Genomic DNA, 22,966 nt, shown 5'->3' with positions numbered 1-22,966 from the left:
CGAAATAGGTTTTTCACTTTTGGGAAATGAATGTACGTCTTTTCATTTTTATTTTTTTTTGCTTGTCAAGAAATTTCTGGGTTGGAATTTATTTCTTGACTGGGGTGGAACCCCCCCCCCTCCCCCTGGAAAAAAATTCTGAATCCGCGCCTGATTTCTAATGAATAATTTCTTGAATTACCGTTAGACCGTTTATACGGAAATTAAATTTTTAAGGAACACAGTCTTTTTTTGTCCATTTCATTCTTTTATGGTCTAATTTACCTGACTCGCAACTAGAATCAATCATGTAAGGGTTCGTGGTCACTTACAGGTACGTTTTAGTTCTTTGTGAAATCTGCATTCTGTACGTGTGTGATAATAAAAACAAAATTGTTACGGGAGTTAATTGATTTTCAATTGACATGCTTTGATTTCGTATGAAAGAAGATATATAAATTATAAAATAAAAATTTTATATAGCGCCATATCTTTTATTTATACTCTAAGCGCTTTACATACCTGTAGATATTGTAATCTACATAATAAAAGGAAGAATAAAATAATCCTACATACACCTATAAAAAAATTAAGAAAACCTGAAAAATACAGTCATACATTAATACAAGTCATACGTATGTATATATTTCATTTCAAAGAAAGGCCTCTCTAAAAAGATGAGTCTTGTGTTCCCTTTTTTAAAAAAACTTCATTTTTCAACTTGTCAATATCCTATTCCAGTGCATTACTCTGTCATAAGTTATCTGTTCTCTTTTTACATAAGAAAATACTTTTTGAACGTTCAGTGGAATCTAATCAGAAAGCTTATACATGGAGCTGAAAAATCTTGAAATTTGTTAACGATTGAAGCCCTGTCAAAATTTGCAGTTAAATACGTTTTTAAACATTACACATTTATTGACTGAATTCGAGGGCAACATGCATTTTGTTGGACCCAAGAACCAAACACGGCCTCAGGCAGACAGTTTGGTTCGAGGATTGAAAGAACGCATTGTTATACCTTTAAAAGTTCATTCCTATACAAATGTATATGAAAAATAGTCTAACATTCGTAATGATTTACTGAGCAGGCGTAAAAAAAATCGATGACCGAGGGAGATGTTGGACTGGTCGATGAGATGTTGGACCGTATTTCCGACAAAAATCATCGAAACGAAACTAACTGTTTTTAATCTTATCCTATTAAGGTACACTAACATGCTCAAAATAAATTCAACTAAATTAACAACAACATTGTTTTCCAAAATTTTAATCTTTTTCTAATTCATTTTTAGTCCTAATTTATCATAAAACAAACCAAAAAGAAATAAAACCAAAACAAAGCATATCAATCAAACTAAATAAGAACATTCATAAATGGCTATACGGCATACAAAAGTTTTTCCGACAACTCAAACACGATGAACATGATTATCAATGTCCTGTCTTGGAAGTTAAAGAAAATTTAAATAAAACAAACAACATCTTCTTTGTTGAATCTGTTGACATTTTTGCGCTACAGTTTTACTTCTCCTCGGTCTGACTTTTTGATCCACAAGATTCAAAATTGTACAGTCTGACTTCGTTCTGACATGTTAGTAAAAGCCTCGGTCTAGATCCCATTACAGCTACACGAACTGCCATCGGATTGTCGATTGCTTTGTCTTTGTCTTTAGAAAGAATCTGTCTCACAAATTCACCATTCATGTTCATTTGTAATACATTGTTGGTACTGCACCCCACAATGTAGATATTACCATCAGGATCACAAGAAACTCCTAGAGGATAGCTCAAATGTTCGTGTTCGAATGTAAATTCTTGGGTTCCCAGTTTATCATCATGCAGAACGTAAACTTTACCATTTTCAATATGGTGCGAATAAATGATACGTCTAGAATAAAGACAAAGTCCATATACGTAGCCCTTTTTGACTGTTACGGTGTGTAGAATGGTTCCGTTGTCGTCAATATGTCGGAGCAATCCATCGGTTGAGGAGACAATGAGAGTACCATTGTCACAAGCAATTCCATTCGGTTTGAATGATAGATTGAGTATTTTGGTAGTAGTTAGAAAGGGGCTTTTGTCCATTGCCAAATCAACAAATTCTATGCTTGAACGGGGTGAGCGAATGGTGACTGCAACCGACAATTCACCTGTTTTTGTCATTGCCCAAGGTTTCCCTGACAATTTACTCGAAGCAACATGACATTCGTTAATATGGAAGAGATCCAATAAATTGTGATTGTCGCATATTGCAAGAACATGGTCGTCTCTAATGGCTTCAACGTCTGTCAGTCTGCATCCAGATTTAACCAAGACACTTTCCAGAACTAATGTGGAATTCAAATAATCTGTCTTTGAATTTGTGTCCGTTTCCTCGACAACAAGTTCGCCAAATGGTTTTGGTTCTTGCAGAACTTTTGTCAGAATGGCGTCATCCTCTAATTTTATATCAACACTTTTATAACTGGATTGAACTGCACCTAAATTTTCTTTAAGGGATTTATAATTTTTCTGTATTTCCTTCATTGCAAGGAAAAGTGATATCTTGTTTTTATCGTTTGGATTTTTTAATTTTTCAATGTCGTTATCAAGATATACCTGAAAGTCGGATAACATTTCGATCTTATCCACAAATTGTGTGTTTTTGTCCCTCTCAACCCTCTCTAGTTGTTCTATAAATTCAGCCTCTTTCTCGTTCAAAAATTCCACCATCGACTGTTTTATTGATCGTATATGCGAACGAACATCATTAACTTGAACATGGAATTTCTCTTTACTTTTAGTAATGTTAGCTGTATCGTCTGTACATTCTCCTTTCAAATTTTCCAGCAATTCTCGCAATTTCTTTACTTCATTACTATCACTTGCCTGTTTAGCACATTCCTCCAAATTTTCAACCTTCTCACATTTTCGATGCTCTGTCGTTGCACACATCAAACAACAAGCCTGTTCATGATCAAAACAATACACCTCTAGTTTCCGATCAGCATGTTTTTCACAAAAAAATGTCATGTTAGAACAACAGTCCGCTGTTTCTGCATCATCTAGCGACAGCACGCGGTGTTCCATAGACAAACGGTTAGCGTGGTGGCAGTTGGCGCATTTCTCGCACAGATCGTCACAGCAGTCGATACATCGTGACGTAGCAAGTTCAACCGAGTTCATACGCTGACAGATGTCGCAGGATTTTTTGTTGGAATTTTCCACATGTGCCATGTCTGTATGCAAAACAAGTACACCTACACTCGGGTCACGTAGTTTGTTCACTATGCTAAATATATGCAATAGATTTAAGGAGATAACATTACTTTTACAGCAAACCTCGTCCTTTGTGTTTCCTCACACAATTGCGTTATTCCACTGATTTTTCCACAAACACTGCACTGTTTATCTAGCCACTTTCGGAAAATAAAACACACGTGTTTATCTGTAAGGTGAATTGAGATTCTGCGCTTTCGCAGCGCAATGTTATCTTTAAATTGCGGAAATGTTTCACACCGTAATAAAAAAAAGCTACCTATTTAAGTCAACTGGATTATTTTTGAAACGTTTGCAGACTCATCATTATTATTAAATCATCATCAGTTACCGTAATCCCTGACATATCAAATCAAATAGCTTAAAAGATTTCCGAGGGTGTGATATACAAAATGCGATCAGGAAACGGAAATGCGAACATGTACACAGCTAGTGTCTCAATTTATCATCCTGTTTTTATCTGTGTTAAACATATTTAAACTGTGATAAGGTTTGTATACATCAGAATTTATCGTTCGTGTCCCATGACAATTTTTAAAATATAACTTAAGTTAGGTACAACCATTATAATAAGGCTCCATTATTTCTTTTAATTAAACTTATAAGTTCCAAAGGACAGAAACTTAAGTTTATATGCAACACTTTTTATTATAAAATAAATATCAAAACTATTAAGACAAAAAGAAATTAAACTGATAAATGAACATAAATATTAATTTTTAAAAATGTCATTCTACTGACAGTGGAGCGGATGAGACTCATTTTAATCCTCTATTTTTTTTTTTTACTTTTGTATCACCAGACAATTTTAAGGATACTGGTAAACTCATTGATTATTGTACCTCCATAAAAACTTTGTCTAAATAAAAAACGCGTGGATAAATAAACTTCATTTTGTCTAGTAACTACATCCTCATAAAATGTATTGGAGTTATCTTTCTTTGTATGTACATGGAATATATTTAGTTGGATTTTTTGCAAAAGGACTAATGAGAAACCTTTTGATCATCATAACAAACTGGGACGAAATGGAAGCCCACCACCACCGCCACCAAGAGCAAAGAACAATGAAGATTGTGTACAGGGTAACCAGGTCGGAATATACAGTCATGCATGTAGAGAGATCAAATAGCCTTTTAAAGGTATTCAATGTATAATGGCCATGTTTTGTACATATACTAAATGAATGGTTCAAATTGATCAATTACGGTATGGTAGCATTTTGAAATAAACATACTCTACCAAAGCAATTTACAAAAATTTAAATTTTGTCCAATATTAAAATTTTGCCCCTTATCTAAATTATGCTCATTTCTTTTTCATCGTGATCTCAAAATTGTTCAAAAGTCCCTTGAAGTTCGTTATATATTGAATTGCTTAAAGTCCACCAATTTTCACGCATTTCAAAGTTATATATCAGTCTTTATTGGTATATTTTGTACTGTTTTTCATCCCTTCAGAAATTTTTGCTGACACCTGATCTGATTCCTGCAATATCACTAGGATTGGATGACACTCCTCCAACAATGAAGAAATCCACAAAACCATATCCTTTGGTATAAAAAGTGATAAACAGCTTTTATATCATATATATATTTTAAAAAAGAAGACAGATCTGACGCTAGCTAATTACTGCGGTTCATTACATTGTACCAAAAATGAAAAAATAGACTACTGAAATTGTATATTTTTTTAAGTATATTTAATAATAAAAACTTAAAAAGGTTGTATGGAAATATAATCAATATATACATATACAGAGAACAACTTGGCAATGGTGAAACGGTTACAAATAACATTGTGAATCACTACAACCTTTTACAAATGTTTCACAGAATTGATATGACGTACAGAATATCAATGGTGAACGATAAACATCATCATCATCTGCTCAATAAAATGGAATTAAAATAAGAATGTCGACGACTACATATACTATGATTTATATCTTATTATAAATAACGGGAACAGAAAACGATTGCAATAATTCGATCACTTGTCTATTTATCAGACTTGTGGTGGGGTGGAATGTAGTAACGCTCAACTTTATATAGGCCAACTAAGCCACAACGACGGGTTTTCAGAGTCTCAAAGAAATCCATGGCCACATTTAAGTGTTCCATTCCGTTTTCACACTCACAGAGGATCAAGTATGCAAAATTTTCAGTTCGCATCGTTGCCCTGAGAAAAGTTATCCTTCGAAGCTTAAGGACCCTGGGACAGTTCCAGAGAATGAATTTCGCGCCACTCCACGTGCTCCACAACTCCTCCATTGATGGCGTCTGCTCGAGCGCGTGGAATGACGTCAGATAATACACGCTATCCTTGCTGACTGGTGTACGAGGTAACTGTTTCACTCCATCTCTTACAATACATTCAATTTCATCGTGAAATTCTGCAATATAAATTAATATTCATAATTACATGTACCTAGTTCCACAATCTCATGTTTTTAAAGATATACTAAGTCTTCATTATTATTCTCCAAATCTCTGAGTTTCACAAATAAAATATGGAGACAACGAAATGTAATCAAGTTCAAAAGGCCATAATGATTGAAACAATTCAAATTGGGAGGAGAGTAATCAGGACCTCTTAATCGGAGGTGGGATCAGGTGCCAAAGAGGAGTAAGCACCCCCAGCTGTCCACTGGTCACAACAGATAAGTCTGAATTCAACTAAATGATAATTATACTATATGCTGGAAAGGTCACCCTTTCACCCCCAAAACTTGCAAAATGTTGACTAGCACTGTTGATATTCTTGTTCTTATCAACTTGTTTGTGAAAACCTTTCAGAGACCAGAAGAACGTATGCAATAGTAAGACGTTCGTCGTCTGTCTGGCCGTTCGTTTGTCTGTAAACAATATTTTCAAAATACTTCTCTTCTTACAGTTTTGGTCTGCTTTCAATACTAGTATTATAACATGGAATAAAGGCAAACTACATTAAGACATATGATAGACCTATATTACTTAAAGTAGAAATTTCTGTTATTTGGTCTGATTTCAATATAATTTTGCACACAAGTAGACAACACTAAGGTACATAAATCTATGTCGGTTTTTGATTTTTGATGAGCTGAGTTGCCACATGATGGTTACTAAAAGTAGAAAAATCTTCTTGAGAAATACTTTTGGAACACTTATCTTCCTATATATACAGATTGGTCTGATTTTAACGTGACATGCAGTAAGACTACACAGAGATGGTTTGTTATAGGTACAAACCAGTTGAGCTGCAGTCTCGACAGCTTCTTCTGATTTAGAAATTGTTCCTAGTATGTAGAGCCTGCTTTCGCGAATAGTATCAAATGGCAGCAAAAACTTCAAATTACGTGTATAGTTCTATATACAATAAGGGAAGTTGAAGTATACAAGTTAGGTATTTTTATGTTGTATACCATTAACGTATTTGAATTAAATGTGTCTGATTTGCTGGTATCTTTTATGTTCATTAGCCTAAGCTATATCAAGTTCTTTATTTAATGGAGTGTTGTTAATTGAGAATACGTCGTCAATATACTGCGGTATCTGAATGTCGTTGCAGGCCAAAGCAAGTGTTTCTTCTTCTCATATAGTTTGAATTATACATTATATATAGGCACACTGTGTTCCCATTAGGAATTCACGCAGATTGTTGGAAGACCTTATCTCCAAAAACCACAAAGATATTGTGAATCAAAAACTCAAGCAATTATTATAATCAACTCCAGTGAACTTGATGTGTGCACAAGGCGATGGCGCGATAACGATGAAGCGATGGTGCGATGACGATAGAGCTATGGTGCGATAGCGCGATGACGATGATGCGATGGCGCGATAATGCAATGACGATGGTGCGATAGAACGATAGAGTAAAAGTGAATATCGCTTCATCGTCATCGTACCATCGCGCCATCGTTATCGCACCATAGTGTCATCGCTATCGCACCATCGCGTCATAGCACCATCGCTTCATCGTGCTATCGTACCATCGTCATCGCATTATCGCGCCATCGCTTCATCGTCATCGCACTATCGCACCATCACTTCATCGTTATCGCACCATCGCTTCATCGTCATCGCATTATCGTGTCATCGCATTATCAACCCAAACCTCGATGGTGCGATGATGCGATAGTGAACTGCATGGCCCTATCCGGATTCCATAGTATGGGGGTTCCATTATCTTATTTTGATAGCAACAAGAATTCAAAGGAAAAAAAAACCTTTAAAAAACCTTTATTTGCTTCACACTATGTCCATTTTTTTTATCCATTTAGGAATTCGTTAACAAGTATTGGCTCAACACATTTAATACAATTTCTCTTCATATATAGATTTATCAGCTGTCACAGAAATAATTACTAAATATGTTGATTTATATTTGTGATCACGAAAATCAAATCCCAGAGAAGCAGCTGTGGGGATCTGATACAAAATTCTCGTGGGTCTGCAATTAACTCAATTTGTCATTCTCATTATGTTCCCCAAACGAAGTTGGGGAACATATTGTTTTTACTCTGTTTCTTATTATTATTAAGGTCTTCCGTCTTCACGGAAGACCTTATAGTGATTCTACTGTTTCTTATTATTAAGGTCTTCCGTCTTCACGGAAGACCTTATAGTGATTCTACTGTTTCTTATTATTCTTATTATTATTATTTTTTTTGACAAAATTTTGTGCAGGCGATTTCTCAAAAACTACTCAGTAGTTTTTCATGAAACTTTCACAAAATATGCGTCATTATATGAAGTTGTTACATCCGAAGAGTAATTTGGAAAATTCGCTTCTGGTGCCAAGTTATGGACAATTTCCTGATTTTAAAATGCGATTTTGTCGCGCACTTTTATCGAAAATGACTAAGGATATGAACTGGAGACTTATTGGAGATGATAGATCATGACTTTGTGATTTGCAGAATCGCCTTTTCGTGCGTCGTCAGTACTTCCGGTCGTTACGAGATGCAAATTTTAAAAAATCGTATTTTCTAACTTTTTTGTTTTTCAGTATTTTTCATTTATATTTGGTTTGGTAATAGAAGCCCTCCTTATAATGCTTCCTATATAATTTGTTTGAATGTTGATTAATCTAAACTCTAGATATTAGCATTCAAAAATCTGAAGCGGGTCCAAAATGGCGGCTGTCTCTGTCAATGCCGACATTTCGCAATAGTGGTTTACGGAGGCAGCCGAGCGTTTGCTTTAACGAAAGTAACATATGAATAAATGAAATGTAAAGGAATACTTGGATTGTCACGTCGTAGTTTCGTTGCAGTTCTGGGTCAAACTAACGTCTTCTATAATTGGTTTTGGCTGGTATTCAAAGTAGAAAAAGAAAAGACTAAATGTGCTGGTTTTCAAAGTACAAAGAGAAAAGACTAAATGTGCAAATGAAACTCGATACCTAATATCTTTTGTGCATCAGAAAAACAGATCTTAAACCATACTTATAAGTAATACTTTCTCATAAAAGAATATCAATTAATATTGTCAGTATAAATCTTAACCACTGTTTTTCCTACGCACACTTGTGTCATATTAAACTATTAAATAAGATGGAAATAAGAAAACGATGTTTTTAAAGATTGCTTCATGGAGTTTATTTTAGCATTCTTGTCTCAAAGACCTGATTCAAGTTATTGAGCATAAATGATATCTGATTCCTTGACCATCGAAGGACGAGCCATGTTTTTCGGCGAAACGTTTCAACCTTTTTCGATTAACTAATCGGGATAGTTCACTTTGGGGATAAACAGGAAATTGAAAAAAAAAAATTCATAACCGTTTCATCGCTTTAGTGTTACATGCATATACAATATGGAATTTTTAAAATGTGATAAATAAACTTTCTAAATCTTGAATCTTAGGCTATAAGAACGTTCTTTTTTTAAATTTCATTGAAGCTATCACACCTATTAAATAGAACATTCCAAAGAAAAAGCGCAAAGATTAACTCGTGGCGTTTGGTGCTAAATTTTGAATAGTGACATGCCTTTCATAATTTTAAGAGAGAAGCATATTCGTTAATATATACAAGTAAATTTAGTGTAGAGGTCCCTAGCTTAATATTTAGTGCTTTGGGTTCAATCCCCCTTGTGTGCAAATCTTTTTTTTTTACCTTTTCAGCTCGATTTTACGTCTTCTTTCCGGAATCGGACGGAAGACCTCTCGTTGCTCGCAACGAGTTTCATATCTAGTTATTATTCTTATTATTCTTTTTTTTGACAAAATTTTGTGCAGACGATTTCTCGAAAACTATTCAGCAGTTTTTCATGGAACTTTCAAAAAATATGTGTCATTATATGAAGTTGTTACATCCGTAGAGAAATTTGAAAAATTCGCTTTTGGTGCCAAGTTATGGACAATTTCCTGATTTTAAAATGCGATTTTGTCGCGCACTTTTATCGAAAATGGCTGAGGATATGCACTGGAGACTTATTGGAGATGATAGATCATGACTTTGTGGTTTGCAGAATCGCCTTTTCGTGCGTCGTCATTACTTCCAGTCGCTACGAGATGCAAATTGAAAAAAATCGTATTTTCTAAATTTTTTGTTTTTCGGTATTTTTCATTCATTTTTGGTATGTAAATAGAAACCCTTCTAATAATGCTTACTATATAATTTGTTTGAATGCTGATAAATCTAAACTCTGGATATTAGCATTCAAAAATCTGAAGCGGGTCCAAAATGGCGGCTGTCTATGTCAACGCCGACATTTCGCAATAGGGGTTTACGGAGGCAGCCGAGCGTTTGCTTGAACGAAAGTAACATAAGGATAAATGAAATGTAAAGGAATACTTGGATTGTCACGTCGTAGTTACGTTGCAGTTCTGTGTCAAACTAACGTCTTCTATAATTGGTTTTGGCTGGTTCTCAAGGTAGAAAAAGAAAAGACTAAATGTGTAAATGAAATATCTTTTGTGCACCACGGAAAAACAGATCTTAAATCATACCTATAAATAATACTTTTTCAAAAAAGAATATCAATTATGTCAATATCAATATCAAATATAAATCTCAACCGCTGTTTTTTCTATGCACAATTGTGTCATATTAAACTAATAATAAGACAAAAATAAGAAAACGATTTTTTTTAAAGATCGCTTCATGGACTTTATTTTAGCATTCTTGTCTAAAAGACCTGATTCAAGTTATTGAGCATAAATGATATCTGATTCCTTGACCGTCGTAAATGTAGGGCGAGCCATGTTTTTCGGTGAAACGTTTCAACCTTTCTCGATTAACTAATCGGAATAGTTCACTTTGGGGAAAAACAGGAAATTGAAAAAAAAAATTAAAAATTTATAACCGTTTCATCGCTTTTGTGTTACATGCATATATACAATATGGAATTTATCAAATGTGTTAAATGTAAATATAACTTCTAAACTTCCAAACGTAGGATATAAGAACTTTTTTTTTTAAAATTTCATTGAAGCTATCACACGTATTTAATAGAACATTCCAAAGAAAAGGTGCGAAGATTAACTCGTGGCGTTTGGCGCTAAATTTTGAATAGTGGTCCGCCTTTGTAAATTTTAAGAGAGAAGCACTGTTTCGTGAATCACATATATACAAGTAGATTAAGAGTAGAGGTCACTATTGCATAATATTTTGAGCGTTGGAATTTCATGCTGGAGACTTGCGTTCAATCCCCCTTGTGTGCAAATGTGTGGGTTTTTTTTCTCTACATTTTCAGCTTCGTTTCACGTTTTCTTTCCGGAATCGGACGGAAGACCTCTCGTTGCTCGCAACGAGTTTCATATCTAGTTATTATTATTATTTTTCTTCTTCCTGGGAAAATCTTTTCCGCGAATGATCTTGTAAACTACACGTCCGACTTAGGTGAAACCTTTTTAGGGTCAGTAGGCATGTTATGTAGATTTGCGGAACGAAGGTCATTTTGCGCGCACGTGCTTGCAAGAGCGCGCACGTGCAACGCGTGAAATGACCAAAATAATAGATACAGCCGTAACTTTTCTATTTTTTGATTATATGCTTTGATACTCATAATATAAGTATATATTAGTAGTAAAGACGTGTTGACATGGTCAAAATAGCAAGATCTCACGCGCATGCACGTGCGCTTCGCTCTGATTGGCTGAAACTAAAGTCTCAATATCTTTCTTGTTTTTCGTCATAATCCTTTGAAATTTTGAACTTAGTCACACAATATAAAGATCTACAGCAGGATATATAATAATTTTCATGAAAGCACGTACATGCGTGTGTGCTGGCAAGATCGCGCACGTGCAACATGTGAAATTACCAAGATAATGGATGAAGCCGTAACTTTTCTATTTCTTGATGGAATTTTTTGAAACTCACAATGCATGAATAAAGTAGTAGTATGGACAAGATGACATGGTCAAAATTGCAAGATATTACGCACATGCACGTGCGCTTTGCTCTGATTGGCTGAAACTAAAGTCTCAATATCTCTCTTGTTTTACGTCATAATCCTTTGAAATTTTGAACTTAGTCACATATTATGAAGATCTAAAGCATGATATATAAGAATTTTCATGAAAGCGCATAAATCAACGTGTGCTGCAATCTGATTGGCTGAAACTTTACATGCCTATATCTTTCTTGTTTCTCAACAAAACAGGATGAAGTTTAGAATATGAATAGGTATTATGGATTCCTACATGATATTGCTATCAAAATTGAATGCAAGGACGTGTTTGCATGCACATGTGCACACGCAATGCGTAAAATGAACAATATGTTTGAAAAACGGTAAAATTTATATTTGTATGACTTTTTATTGATTTCTGGAATATAAGGATATGTTAATGGTTTAGACAACATGTCATGATCACCTTGCATGTGCATGCACGTGCGTTTGCGAACAATGCGTTAAATGACAAAAAAGTGATATAATTGTAGCTTTTAAAATTCTTTTATGAAATCCTGCGATACTAAGCATATTGAAAAAACGTTTTAAAGGAAATCTGCACAAAAAGGGAGTTGGGGAGCGTTTGGGGAACATCTGTAACGGTCCCCGTTACAATTAGAACTAGTTTACTTTGTATCCATCCTATGTATACATGCAAGCGGATCAGACTTCCTTATGCCACGAGAAATGTACGAACCAAAGCTTCGGGAGCTTCTTTGTTTGGTAACTCTTCTGGGGGGATATCTAATTCTTAAGGGAGAATGTAGTTCTTATACTAGTTAAAAAATGACAGTTTCAGTTAAATAGGTCAGCCAGATCTTTTGTCTGGTGTCCCTTCGCTGATCAGGGGATGGCATTCATTATTATATAATGTACGCTTTATTTATTCAATATCAATATTTTTATCCATATCATTTTAGCAGATATAAACCTTGTTCCTTCATGGGTTAAGGAAGAAAAACGCCCTGCTAAGAAAGATAACTTTTCCAATGATACTTTTAACAAAAATACAACAAAAATTCAGTTTAGTAGGTGAATCTCCGGTACATTATTTCATAATGAAAATACAGCAATATAGATAAATTCATCTTTTATTGATAAAGAAGGAATCTTTAAAAGATTTCCCAAAATATCTATCTCCTACCCTTTTAAAACTTGTTCCATATTTCTTGCATTTTTGACCAAAGTGAACTTGTACGGCAGATATACAATATGACAATAGGACTCAGTCAATGGATTTTTGGATTATGTTTTACATTCGGACAAATTGTTTTCCTCTCTTATATGACAATATTGGCGAAGGATAATTTTTATATCGATTTTGTTGCATTGTCGCGCTTTCCCATGATAACGTTACTCCGTTAGCCCAAACATAGTGCTCAATTTTATCTAACAACATAAAAAGATCTCCTTAGAGGGGGGCGATCGTGTTCAACATTTATATTTTATCCAATGATGAGATTTCTTATTGAAACAGAGGAACTTGCCGATCCATTTCTGAACAAAACACTTTCACACGTATAGAATCCTGCAAATATTTTTTTTATTCTTCTTTTTGGGGTTAAATATTCATCTTTTCACCTTAATGAGATATCAAAATTGTCCCCATGTTTGATGTGTCAATAATTTAACATTCAGATCCTCTGAAAGGCATCCATTGGAAAATCAAATTCAATGGGGACAGTCGAGAAGCAAATCATATTATCCGGAATTTCCTTTACTTCTGCTGGAGATAAAACGAATAAACTTTGAATTCTTGATGTAATTCGGACCTAAAGCAGAAGTCAGTAATTTTAAGCAATCCTTAAGTTTACATTAAAGGTATGAAGCAAAGCGGTATTTTAAAAGAGAGAGTACTCAAGCTATTTTAATTATCTACACACGCAAATAAACAATCTCCTATGCAGAGTTGTCGTTCGTTCCTCTCTCAGACACCTCTGCAATGGGCTCACGTCAAGATTTTTGACATAACGTATAAAAAGTAATATTTGCAGGATTGTTTCAAATTAAATCAAACGTTCTGGATTAATTTAGTAAATATCTATCTGAAAAGTCAGAAATAAACATATAAATTGAATTATAATGAATTAAAACAAACGCACTATTTCTCGTGTTTATCACTGTGATATACGCGAGCCAACGACAGAGGTGAATGTATGAGCCGATGGTAGAGAGTGGCAAATAAAGTTAGTAACGGGGGGATTTCGGTCCAGAATAGAATGGGAGAAAGAATTCAGTAGAAGGATGTCTTTATGAAGAAAACAGCTTGATAAAGTAATGTGGAATGTTGATATACAAATATAATTCGTATTTTTCTATTATAGATTATGAAAGAGACATGCCACTATTCGCAAAATCTTTATTAATCTGACAACAATCACTAGTATGTCGGGGTATGGGGGGGGTACGTTTTGCCCATGATAATTTAAAACAAAGAAGTCGACTTATTTTGTTAATGACTTATTGAGCATGCCTGTAGATTAAGCTAAAATTTGTTATTCATACCTGGTTGTATTATTCTGTTCCCTAACACTTCTATGGAAAATTTATGGTTGTGGACGCGTAGAATGTCCATCTGGGCATGGTTCTTTTGTTCTGACTGTCTTCGGAAGTCCTTGATCCCACTGAAGAAGACCGAGTAATCCACATACGAGTACTGAGCTGTAACGAAAAAATACACACTGATTGAGATTAAGCTCATTCAAGCTAAAACTAGAGCGGGAAAGGATGGGGTTACATGAGAATATCATACCCCAAAAAAAATCTTTAAAATTTTACTTGTAAAGAATTCCAAGGCCATAATTATTACTATTAATAATAATAATCGTGAATTTTTTCCCCCAGAGCTGACCCCTAGGAGTAGAACGGAGCCTCTGAGAAGTTTTACATAGGAATATAAATGAAAAGGGGAAAAAATCTTTACAAAATAAATCACCTTCACACGAAAGCAGAGCCTTAAGGTCCATATACATGCATGTAGAAGCATCCTTGAGTAAGGCATATTCAAATTTAATAACAGCCAAGGGTTCCCGAATGAAATCATGTCCCTCAAAAGGGAGAAAATCTGCTTCTTTTCAAGATAAGGATGACCAGAGTGAATAAGGTGAGCGTTCTGACGTATAGGCCTTCTGCTTGTAAATAAGTTTTCGTTTTCGGCTTTTAATCATGATGAATATTGAACGATTCATTTTTTTTTAATTCAGTGGTAGATGAGGTTGTTAAACGATATTGTAATAATTAAACATAAAGAATGGGTCAGAGATAAAAAGAAAATTGTAGACAAAATCAGTTGTAAATAATTCTGTAGAGCAGGTGATTTCAGTTTTCACCCAAAATGTATAATACGCATGCATTGAGATCCCATGAGATGATGAAATTTAACTTACAATGACTTCACAAGCAAGTTCAAAAATACGAGGGTTGATCCAAAAGTTCGTGGAATTTCTTTCTAAAATATTATCGAAGTTTGATGAAAACAAACAACGGGCATGTTTATAATATAGAGTCATAATGCAACAATATTGGAAAATTCCACCACTTTTCAATTACCAATAAGATCACACCAGCTTTCTGAAAATGGATTGTTGTGAAACCCGGGGGAGATTACGTCAAGTCTGACATGTCACGTCACGTTATAGAAGCATTTCACCTTAATGTCCAATTCGAACACGTAGTTCTACAAATTGCTCCCCTTTTCTCCTTTTTTCGCAAGAAAAGCCTGGGTATCCTCTCGCACCAACTTATCTTCATTTTCACTCATATTTTCAAAATGCTCCCCATCTTTCCATGTGATGTTCCAATTTCAGTATCAATGTCAAGAACAATACGTCAGCTGACAAGGTACAATAAGGCTTTTAATTTGTCTAGGGATGTAAACGCTTAAATCAGAGCCTCCAAAAGGTGGCCACACCTTTAATCAACGTCCATGGAAGTTCTATTTTCCTTAAATGTCTTATGCCACTGGAAAACTAATACAAAAATGCGTTTTCCCCCAGCCTATGTCAATAACATAAGCGTTTAAGACAGAGGGGATTTTCACAAAACTTATGACTTGCCCGAAATTTGACGTTGTCTAAAAACTTTAAGATGATAATAAATCACTAGATAATAAACTAAATATCCAGTAAAATCAGTAAAACTTTCACACAAAGGTTTATGAAAGATCAAGCAATCCTAATAATGATATAATTTTTTGTTTTATATACCACATAGGGCGGTTTCATTCTTATTTCACGTATTAAGAATTAAAATGATAATAAAGGCGTTAATGCCTCCCCCGCATTTCCAAACAACCGTTTCTATGGCAACTGCCATAGAGTTACTTTCATAAATATTTAAAATGTGTTTTTTATCTAAAATATTCTGCAAGTGTCTATATTCTCATTTGTAATTTTCAACCAATTTCACTTAAAATTAAATAAAATATGAAGAAATTCCACGAACTTTTGGATCAACCCTCGTATTTATCAAAATTCCAATTTGATTTCAAGGTCATAATTTTGTCATCTCTATGTAAAAGTCAGACGATTTTCGAGACCTAAAATTGATAATGATTTGATAGTTACATATATTACAAGTAAATTAGTGGTCAGCGTTACACAAGTATCGACAATACTACTTCATAGTATAATTATTTTACACATCATATTACGTATTACACATCGTATATAAAATTATTCGTAAAATAAAATCATGAAATAAAACAGATATACCTAAAACGATATGGTCTCCGGTTATACATGTTCAAGAAGGCTGTAGTTCTGCGCCCAAGCCATCAAGATTTCATTTGGTCATGTATCAGATCTAATTGTTTTCACAATAAAGGCTTGAAGACAGATACACCATTTAGACTTACGTCTTTTTTATGAGAGAGAGAGGGAGGGAGAGAGAGAGAGAGAGGGAGACCAATGGAAGGGCCATTTGTTTGTGTCAAATTAAAAGTCGCAGTAGCGATTTCAAAATTTTTAGAAACTATCTAAAACTTCTGTGATGATTTTAGTTATATATAAATCGGTATTCGCAACATATTTTATTTTGGTTTTTTTTTTTGGTCATTAATTGGGGTTTCGTGTATCTCAGAACATTTATTGTAAAGAGGAAATGAGAGCAAAATAAAGCTAGCCAAACAAATGACATATACGTATCTATACGGAAACATAGCAAGACCGCAGGGGCGTAGCTAGACCAAAATGATGTGCACGCCAAAAAAGGCAGGGGGTCTGGGGGCTGCCTTGAGGCCCCCAGTGGGCCCTGGTGGGGGCCCAGGGGGCGAAGCCCCCGGAAGCTCCTGGGTTTTCACGTTTAGACTGAACAAAATTTACGGTATTTTAAAATATATAACATATGCTACGAGATGAAGTCAACTTCGCGATATTTTGATTTATGACACCAAAAAATAATAGATCTATTAATATTTAAAATTTATTAATGTTTTTTTTTTTTATAAAATCAAGTGCATTGTCTGAATTTTTGTGATTACTTTAAAAAGGTATTTTTAGTTCCATTTTTTGTCTAATATTTAAATAATGAATTTAAAACAAAACAATTTCAATCCAGCAAATTTAATTTCCCCAAAACGTGCGGCGTCATGTTTCGTGTATTAACTATAGGTATTACATATAACGTTAGGCCTGCAGGCATAGTAAGTTTACACGGAATCTTTTAGGAATTTAATTTTTATATGACGATATAATCAATTTTTTTATAATAAATTTTATAAAAATGCACAGTAATTTTTTTTGGGACTACACGATGTGCACGCCATGGCGTGCTGGCGTATAGGCAGCTACGCCCCTGGACCGAATATATAAACACAGAATTACAAAATCGACTTTGATTTCCTTGTAGACGGCAAATTATCGGAAAAAGCAACGAAAGAAGTGGATCTGTTACAAAGTCCATTAACTGGTAGTTTAAAGGAATCGCTAGATCTAAACAATATCAATTTGGTCTCCATTTTCCGTTGAGTGAAGGCCCCGAATCCTCTATCCGAGGCGTTAGATTATACACCATAGCTGCTAAAACAAAATCCCAGATACTATATATAAATCGATTTCACTTTATCAGCGGATATGCGAGATCGTGCTTAATTTAAAAAGACAGGATAAACGAAAATCTCTTAGCTTAAGGATTAAACGAAAACTAATTTGCAGCAAAAACGCGAATATGTAATTGTGTGAAAGAAAATTATGATAGTAATCAGCCGTGACAGGGTTAATTTTTATGTACAGAATTTTAATATCCACTTTATAACTTTTTATATTGAAAATTCTTTGTGAATTATCATTTTCCTCTTTTTATTCAAATATGAATAATTTGCACCTTAAACGTATACGTACATTGTGTATTTATAATAACTTTTTACATTTTATAATTTTATTAATTACTAACTTTATAATTTTTTAATTAAAAAAATATAGAAACTATTTTCACATTGCATCGTTTTCCCTGGTCGTATTTGTACTTATTATAAATTTTATATTTAAACAACAAATTTTTAATCAGTATTTGTGGACTTAAAAAGTTTCCAAATCAATATACAAATACATATTTCTGGTAATATACATGTGCAAATAGGTCCAGAAGAACATACTTTTTAAAATTTCGTAAAATATGCATTATAGGTATAGACCGGTACCTTAACATTCTGTTTTCAGAACGATGAAGATAAAATTCATAGCACTTACAAGTCTTAGTTCTACATTTACATATTTGTTTTGGCTGATAGTTTAAATGAAAAACATGTACAATGTTCTTTTATATAGCTATTGAAAGATCTAAAACATTTAGAAAAGCAAAATTTTCAGCATACCTAGGCAAGTTAAAATTTCTTGTTATTCCAGAAGCAAAGAATTCAATTTCAATCGGTAGTCAAAATATCATGTATGCTTTTTCCTAAGGATTTTTCTTCATTTTTTTTTTACTTCATTATTATCTTTTTTATTGTTTATTTTTTCTTTTTTTTTAAAATTGTGTTTGATCTCATTCATTTTTTTTTTCGTTTTGTTTGCCTATTTTTTCTACCATTTAAAAAAAAAATATGTACATTTTATCTTGCAAAGGTACGATACCACATATTTATAATTATATTTCATTCTTAAAATTTGCATCGTTTTTTGCCAGTGACTTTTTGTTTTGTGGTGTCTGTCAATAAAACGAGCTTTAGCTGAATTGTGTGGGCCCGAGTTAACAACAATTATTTCTTTACACACTCATCAGTTTACTACCCTGTTCTAAATGAAACAGATTATGGCAATAATGGTACCAAGGCGACATAGTTCTGACAAGTTATTACCTCTGCTACTTATAAATAGTCGAGGAATCTTCATAATTATCCTAGATAACTCATTTTTCTTTGTAAACATTCTTTTACACGAATAGAGAGACTAAGAAATTTATTATTAAATGTATTTATCATATTCTGGATTATAATTTTGAGGGGGTAAAATATGCATTATAGGTATAGACCGGTACCTTAACATTCTGTTTTCAGAACGATGAAGATAAAATTCATAGCACTTACAAGTCTTAGTCTATTACTGGAGCATCCGTAATAACGTGCAGATGTGCATGTACATACCTCCCACCACCGAATAAATATAACCACAACCCCACAAAGGTCGAGAGGTTTAGAAAGAAAGTAGATCTTTCAATACGTTGGGTTAAAATGCCATTGTTTCTGACCCAATGCTGTTAGGAAATTGAATGCATGATAGCAATGTTTCTTTCTGTTTTCTGATTTCTTGACACTGATCAAAAGAGTATGTCCGTTGATTTTGTGTCAAGCCATAAAATAAGTCTTAAGCTTGGTAAATATGTACATTCTGTATGTTCATGTATTAGACTATTAATTATACGTGAAAAATAAAATTATCTAATATTAGACCTGTTTTTTTTTTGTGCGATACATGTACATGTACCATTCTTCAGTGGCCCTAATGAATGGCGGGTATCTGAGGCATACTCGATTCTCTCATTCAGGTAACTCATATGACACGTGGCGTTAGTAATTTTTTACGTAGGACTCGAGTCTGTGGTGTCTAAGTGATAAACGAAGCCTCGTGGCTTCTACATGGTCGTATATGCGTCTATCCACATACCATCCATCGTTAAAATAATTACCATTCTGACGCAGGAATAACTTGGTCTCATTTTCTGTTAATGAGTTATAGTTGTGCCAAATTGACATAGACGCACATGAGTACCATATGGACACCATTTAAGAATGTTGACCGGTTAACCAAGGTAACTCGGCAATTAATAGAGCAAAGTGCATTCCTATCCACTTCAAATGGAAGCCTGTATCGTATCATACCTATATTTCCATTACTTCATTGACAACTTAAAGTAGGTGTTTTGCTTCCGGTTTGTGCTAAATATTCAAACTTTCTTATTTTATAACAGCTCATTTCTGATCAGATAATTTTTTTTACCAGCATTCTCACCAAAATCAATACTATTTAAAATCCATATTGAAATTCAATGCAAAAAATCTGCTTTAAAAATTCCAATGCCCCTATTTTTTCCTTATCTTGTTCTCCTAGATGCTGGTGTATTTTATGTATTAATTTATAATGCCTTGTGATCAACGCCCAGGCATTAGGATTTCCAGTTTTCACAGACTTTACCCACAGCTTACAGAATTTATTGGACGGGCATATTATAATTTAAATGAGGATGCGTAATTGTGCAACCTATAAAAAATCTCTAAAAAGCAACTTATATTCAACTTTGGCCTCGTAATAATTTTTTTATTATCCTTTAATATTTCTCCTTTCTGTATGAAAATTAAAATTTATGAAGATTTGGGACCATGCAGCGTTTCAAAGATTTCTGTTGCAATTTTGAGCTTTGCGATTTTCTTTTTCCATTTTGTAAATTTCAGCTTCTGAATGGAGGGTCAAGGAATAAAAAAAAAAACAAGATTTTTATTATTTTACATATTTATTTATTTGGTTACATTTCAAAAGAATATACCTTTCAACCCTTCGCACTTGAGATGCCTGAAAATTGTGCCACACAGACACATTTCTCTAGTTCTGGTATGCAGTAACATGTAATTTTGCCTTGTTATATTAAACCCACGTCAATTATTCTCCACAGTTCACAATAAAAACAATAATACCCCACAATTCTATATTCAGACAGAAAATAATAGGTTATTGTGACAATAAAATGTTAAATTGCTGAAAGTGATCGTTAACGTTTTGTTAAAATATTTTTATTGCATCATCGATTCTTCGGACCTTGTTTTAGTTGATGTCGGTTATATTATTCTGGTAGATACAGGAAACTTCATACCCGATAAAAAGCTAATTACCAGAAACGGTGGTGTGATAATACCCCTAAAATGATAGTTTCATGTCTATTTAATCCCCCTAAAACATTTCATGAAACAAAAGATGAAGGATTGAAGAAAAATCGATACCGATTACATGTATGTAATCTTATTCCCTAGTCAATTGAATAATGCATAAAGAATTTATTCTATGGTAAGTAATATGTTTTATATTACAGACTCAGCTAAATTATTTGAAACAGTTTCGAAGCTCAATACACAGAAAACGATCTGCTAATAATATAAATCATCAAAGACATGTCGAGAACGCACCAGATATGTCATAAAACACAAAACTTTTCTGCAATATCACATTTCTTTTGTTACAGATATCAATCAATAGAGAGATAATGCAACTCACCATTTTTCTCAAGGCTTTTTAGAAGAATTCCCTCTAAGAACGTGGCCTGATGAGTATTAGATTTGGCTGAGGACTTCCATTCCTTAGTGAGATTGTCTTCATTCATATAGAATTTAAATCTGGCCTGGACATTATAATGCGGTAGACTGGACATTATGCCATTTTACTACCTCTAAATATCCAGCGTATTTGATCCATTCAAGGAATGAAACCTTGATACCGAAATACAATCGAACACCCGCAAAACTGAGTCGTTGTAATAAAATGCTTCGAATCAAATTATATAGTAATGATTGATTATTCACAAATATTATTTAGCCAAAATCTTTCAATATCCCAAAACTGAGTCGTTTAAAACACCGTAAAAAATGCTTCGAATCAAATCATAGAAATGATTGATTTATTCACAAATATTATTTAGGTAAAATTTTCAATATCCCAACTATTTCCCTCCAGGCGACAAAAGTCCTCCTCCCCGAGTGACTTGTCAAATCGTTCCTCGACCTTGTCACTCAGCCTCGCGTTTGATTACACGGTTACATTATGTTTCATCAATGTAAACGTCCGAACTTGTGGGATCCAGATGATTTAAACTCATAATTTCACAGGATATAGATTTTCCTTACATCCGCGAACTCCCCGTTATCGAAATGTCGCATCACACGGACAGGGAGGAATTAGATCTATAGTGGCATCACTCCGAAATCTCGTACTTCTTACGCCGTATTACCAGATGCCTCGCTCACTACACCAGTACTTGTTCCTGGGAGTAAATATTGTTGCTCAACTCGCCAAAATCTCACAATTAGGTCTTTACTACTTCATAAATCACTAGCATATGTGCCGGGTGTCAGCGATACTGGTGCTGCTGGTACATATTCTACATCAAGTAATTATTTCATCTAGGAATGAGGGACATATTTCCTACATATACTTAATGATATTTCTGTTTGTACAATATACACACGGCGCATCACCCTGATGGCAGTACAAGTCAAGTCACTGACGCAATATTTTCAGTCTGCGGGGAGTTTGAAGAGAGGTTTTGGTGACAGAGCGGGGATTGTCTTGCAGAAAAAAGGTGACAGTGCATCAAGGCTTGGAATACATTTTTAGCGATAATTCTGACATTTAGAAGGGAGGATATTATCTTCTTGAGAGCCTGAGATCGATTTGATGGTGTATCTAACAGCCTGGTGCCAAAAAATATCTGACACTGATAACGGTGTCTTTACATCAAGCCAACGACAAATTTACCGTTTTCAACCAGAAAAATCCATATATAAAGAGAAATTAAACAGCATTTGGTACATTTCTCAGACACTCTAATTATATAGATAATGCCTTGCGAAGTAGGATTTATTATACATTATGGGATTTGATTGTTATAAATCTGTACAGTGTACAGGGTTTTGAAATAATTGTAATAATTTGATAAATTTGTTCTATTAAAATTACTGTGGAAAATTTTCACGATAAGAACATTTTGGCAAAACAGTAGAATATGCAACTTATTATTTATCTCTGCCAAAGAAGTAGCACATTTGATGTATCTTTATTTTTGTCTGTATGTCTCTCTGTAAATGGTCATGTGCATGTACATCTCAACATTCAAAGGATGTCTGGATACCGCCTTTTAATT

The 22,966-nt window shown here is 34.0% G+C and overlaps 2 protein-coding genes across 2 annotated transcripts; both read right to left on the bottom strand.

Annotated features, from left to right (window-relative positions):
- Positions 1-1,447: 1,447 nt before the first annotated feature.
- Positions 1,448-3,305, bottom strand: LOC134229037 (transcription intermediary factor 1-beta-like). Its single transcript, XM_062710743.1, has one exon. The coding sequence runs from the start codon at positions 3,196-3,198 to the stop codon at positions 1,504-1,506; it is 1,695 nt and encodes a 564-aa protein (XP_062566727.1). The 5' UTR covers positions 3,199-3,305; the 3' UTR covers positions 1,448-1,503.
- A 1,631-nt stretch (positions 3,306-4,936) lies between these two features.
- On the bottom strand, positions 4,937-22,158 carry LOC134229036 (uncharacterized). Its single transcript, XM_062710742.1, has 3 exons — positions 21,325-22,158; positions 14,132-14,287; positions 4,937-5,635 (listed from the first exon to the last, which is right to left on the bottom strand). Exons 1-3 carry the CDS (start codon positions 21,476-21,478, stop codon positions 5,241-5,243), a joined length of 705 nt encoding a protein of 234 aa, XP_062566726.1. The 5' UTR covers positions 21,479-22,158; the 3' UTR covers positions 4,937-5,240.
- Between the last annotated feature and the right edge of the window lie 808 nt (positions 22,159-22,966).

The sequence above is a fragment of the Saccostrea cucullata genome, unplaced genomic scaffold (genome assembly GCF_032062105.1).
Source record: "Saccostrea cucullata isolate Sc308-1 unplaced genomic scaffold, CSIRO_AGI_Scuc_v1 ctg5062, whole genome shotgun sequence".
Classification (NCBI taxonomy): Eukaryota; Metazoa; Mollusca; class Bivalvia; order Ostreida; family Ostreidae; genus Saccostrea; species Saccostrea cuccullata.
Note: the sequence above shows the minus strand (reverse complement) of the source record. Positions and strands in the feature narration are given on the sequence as shown.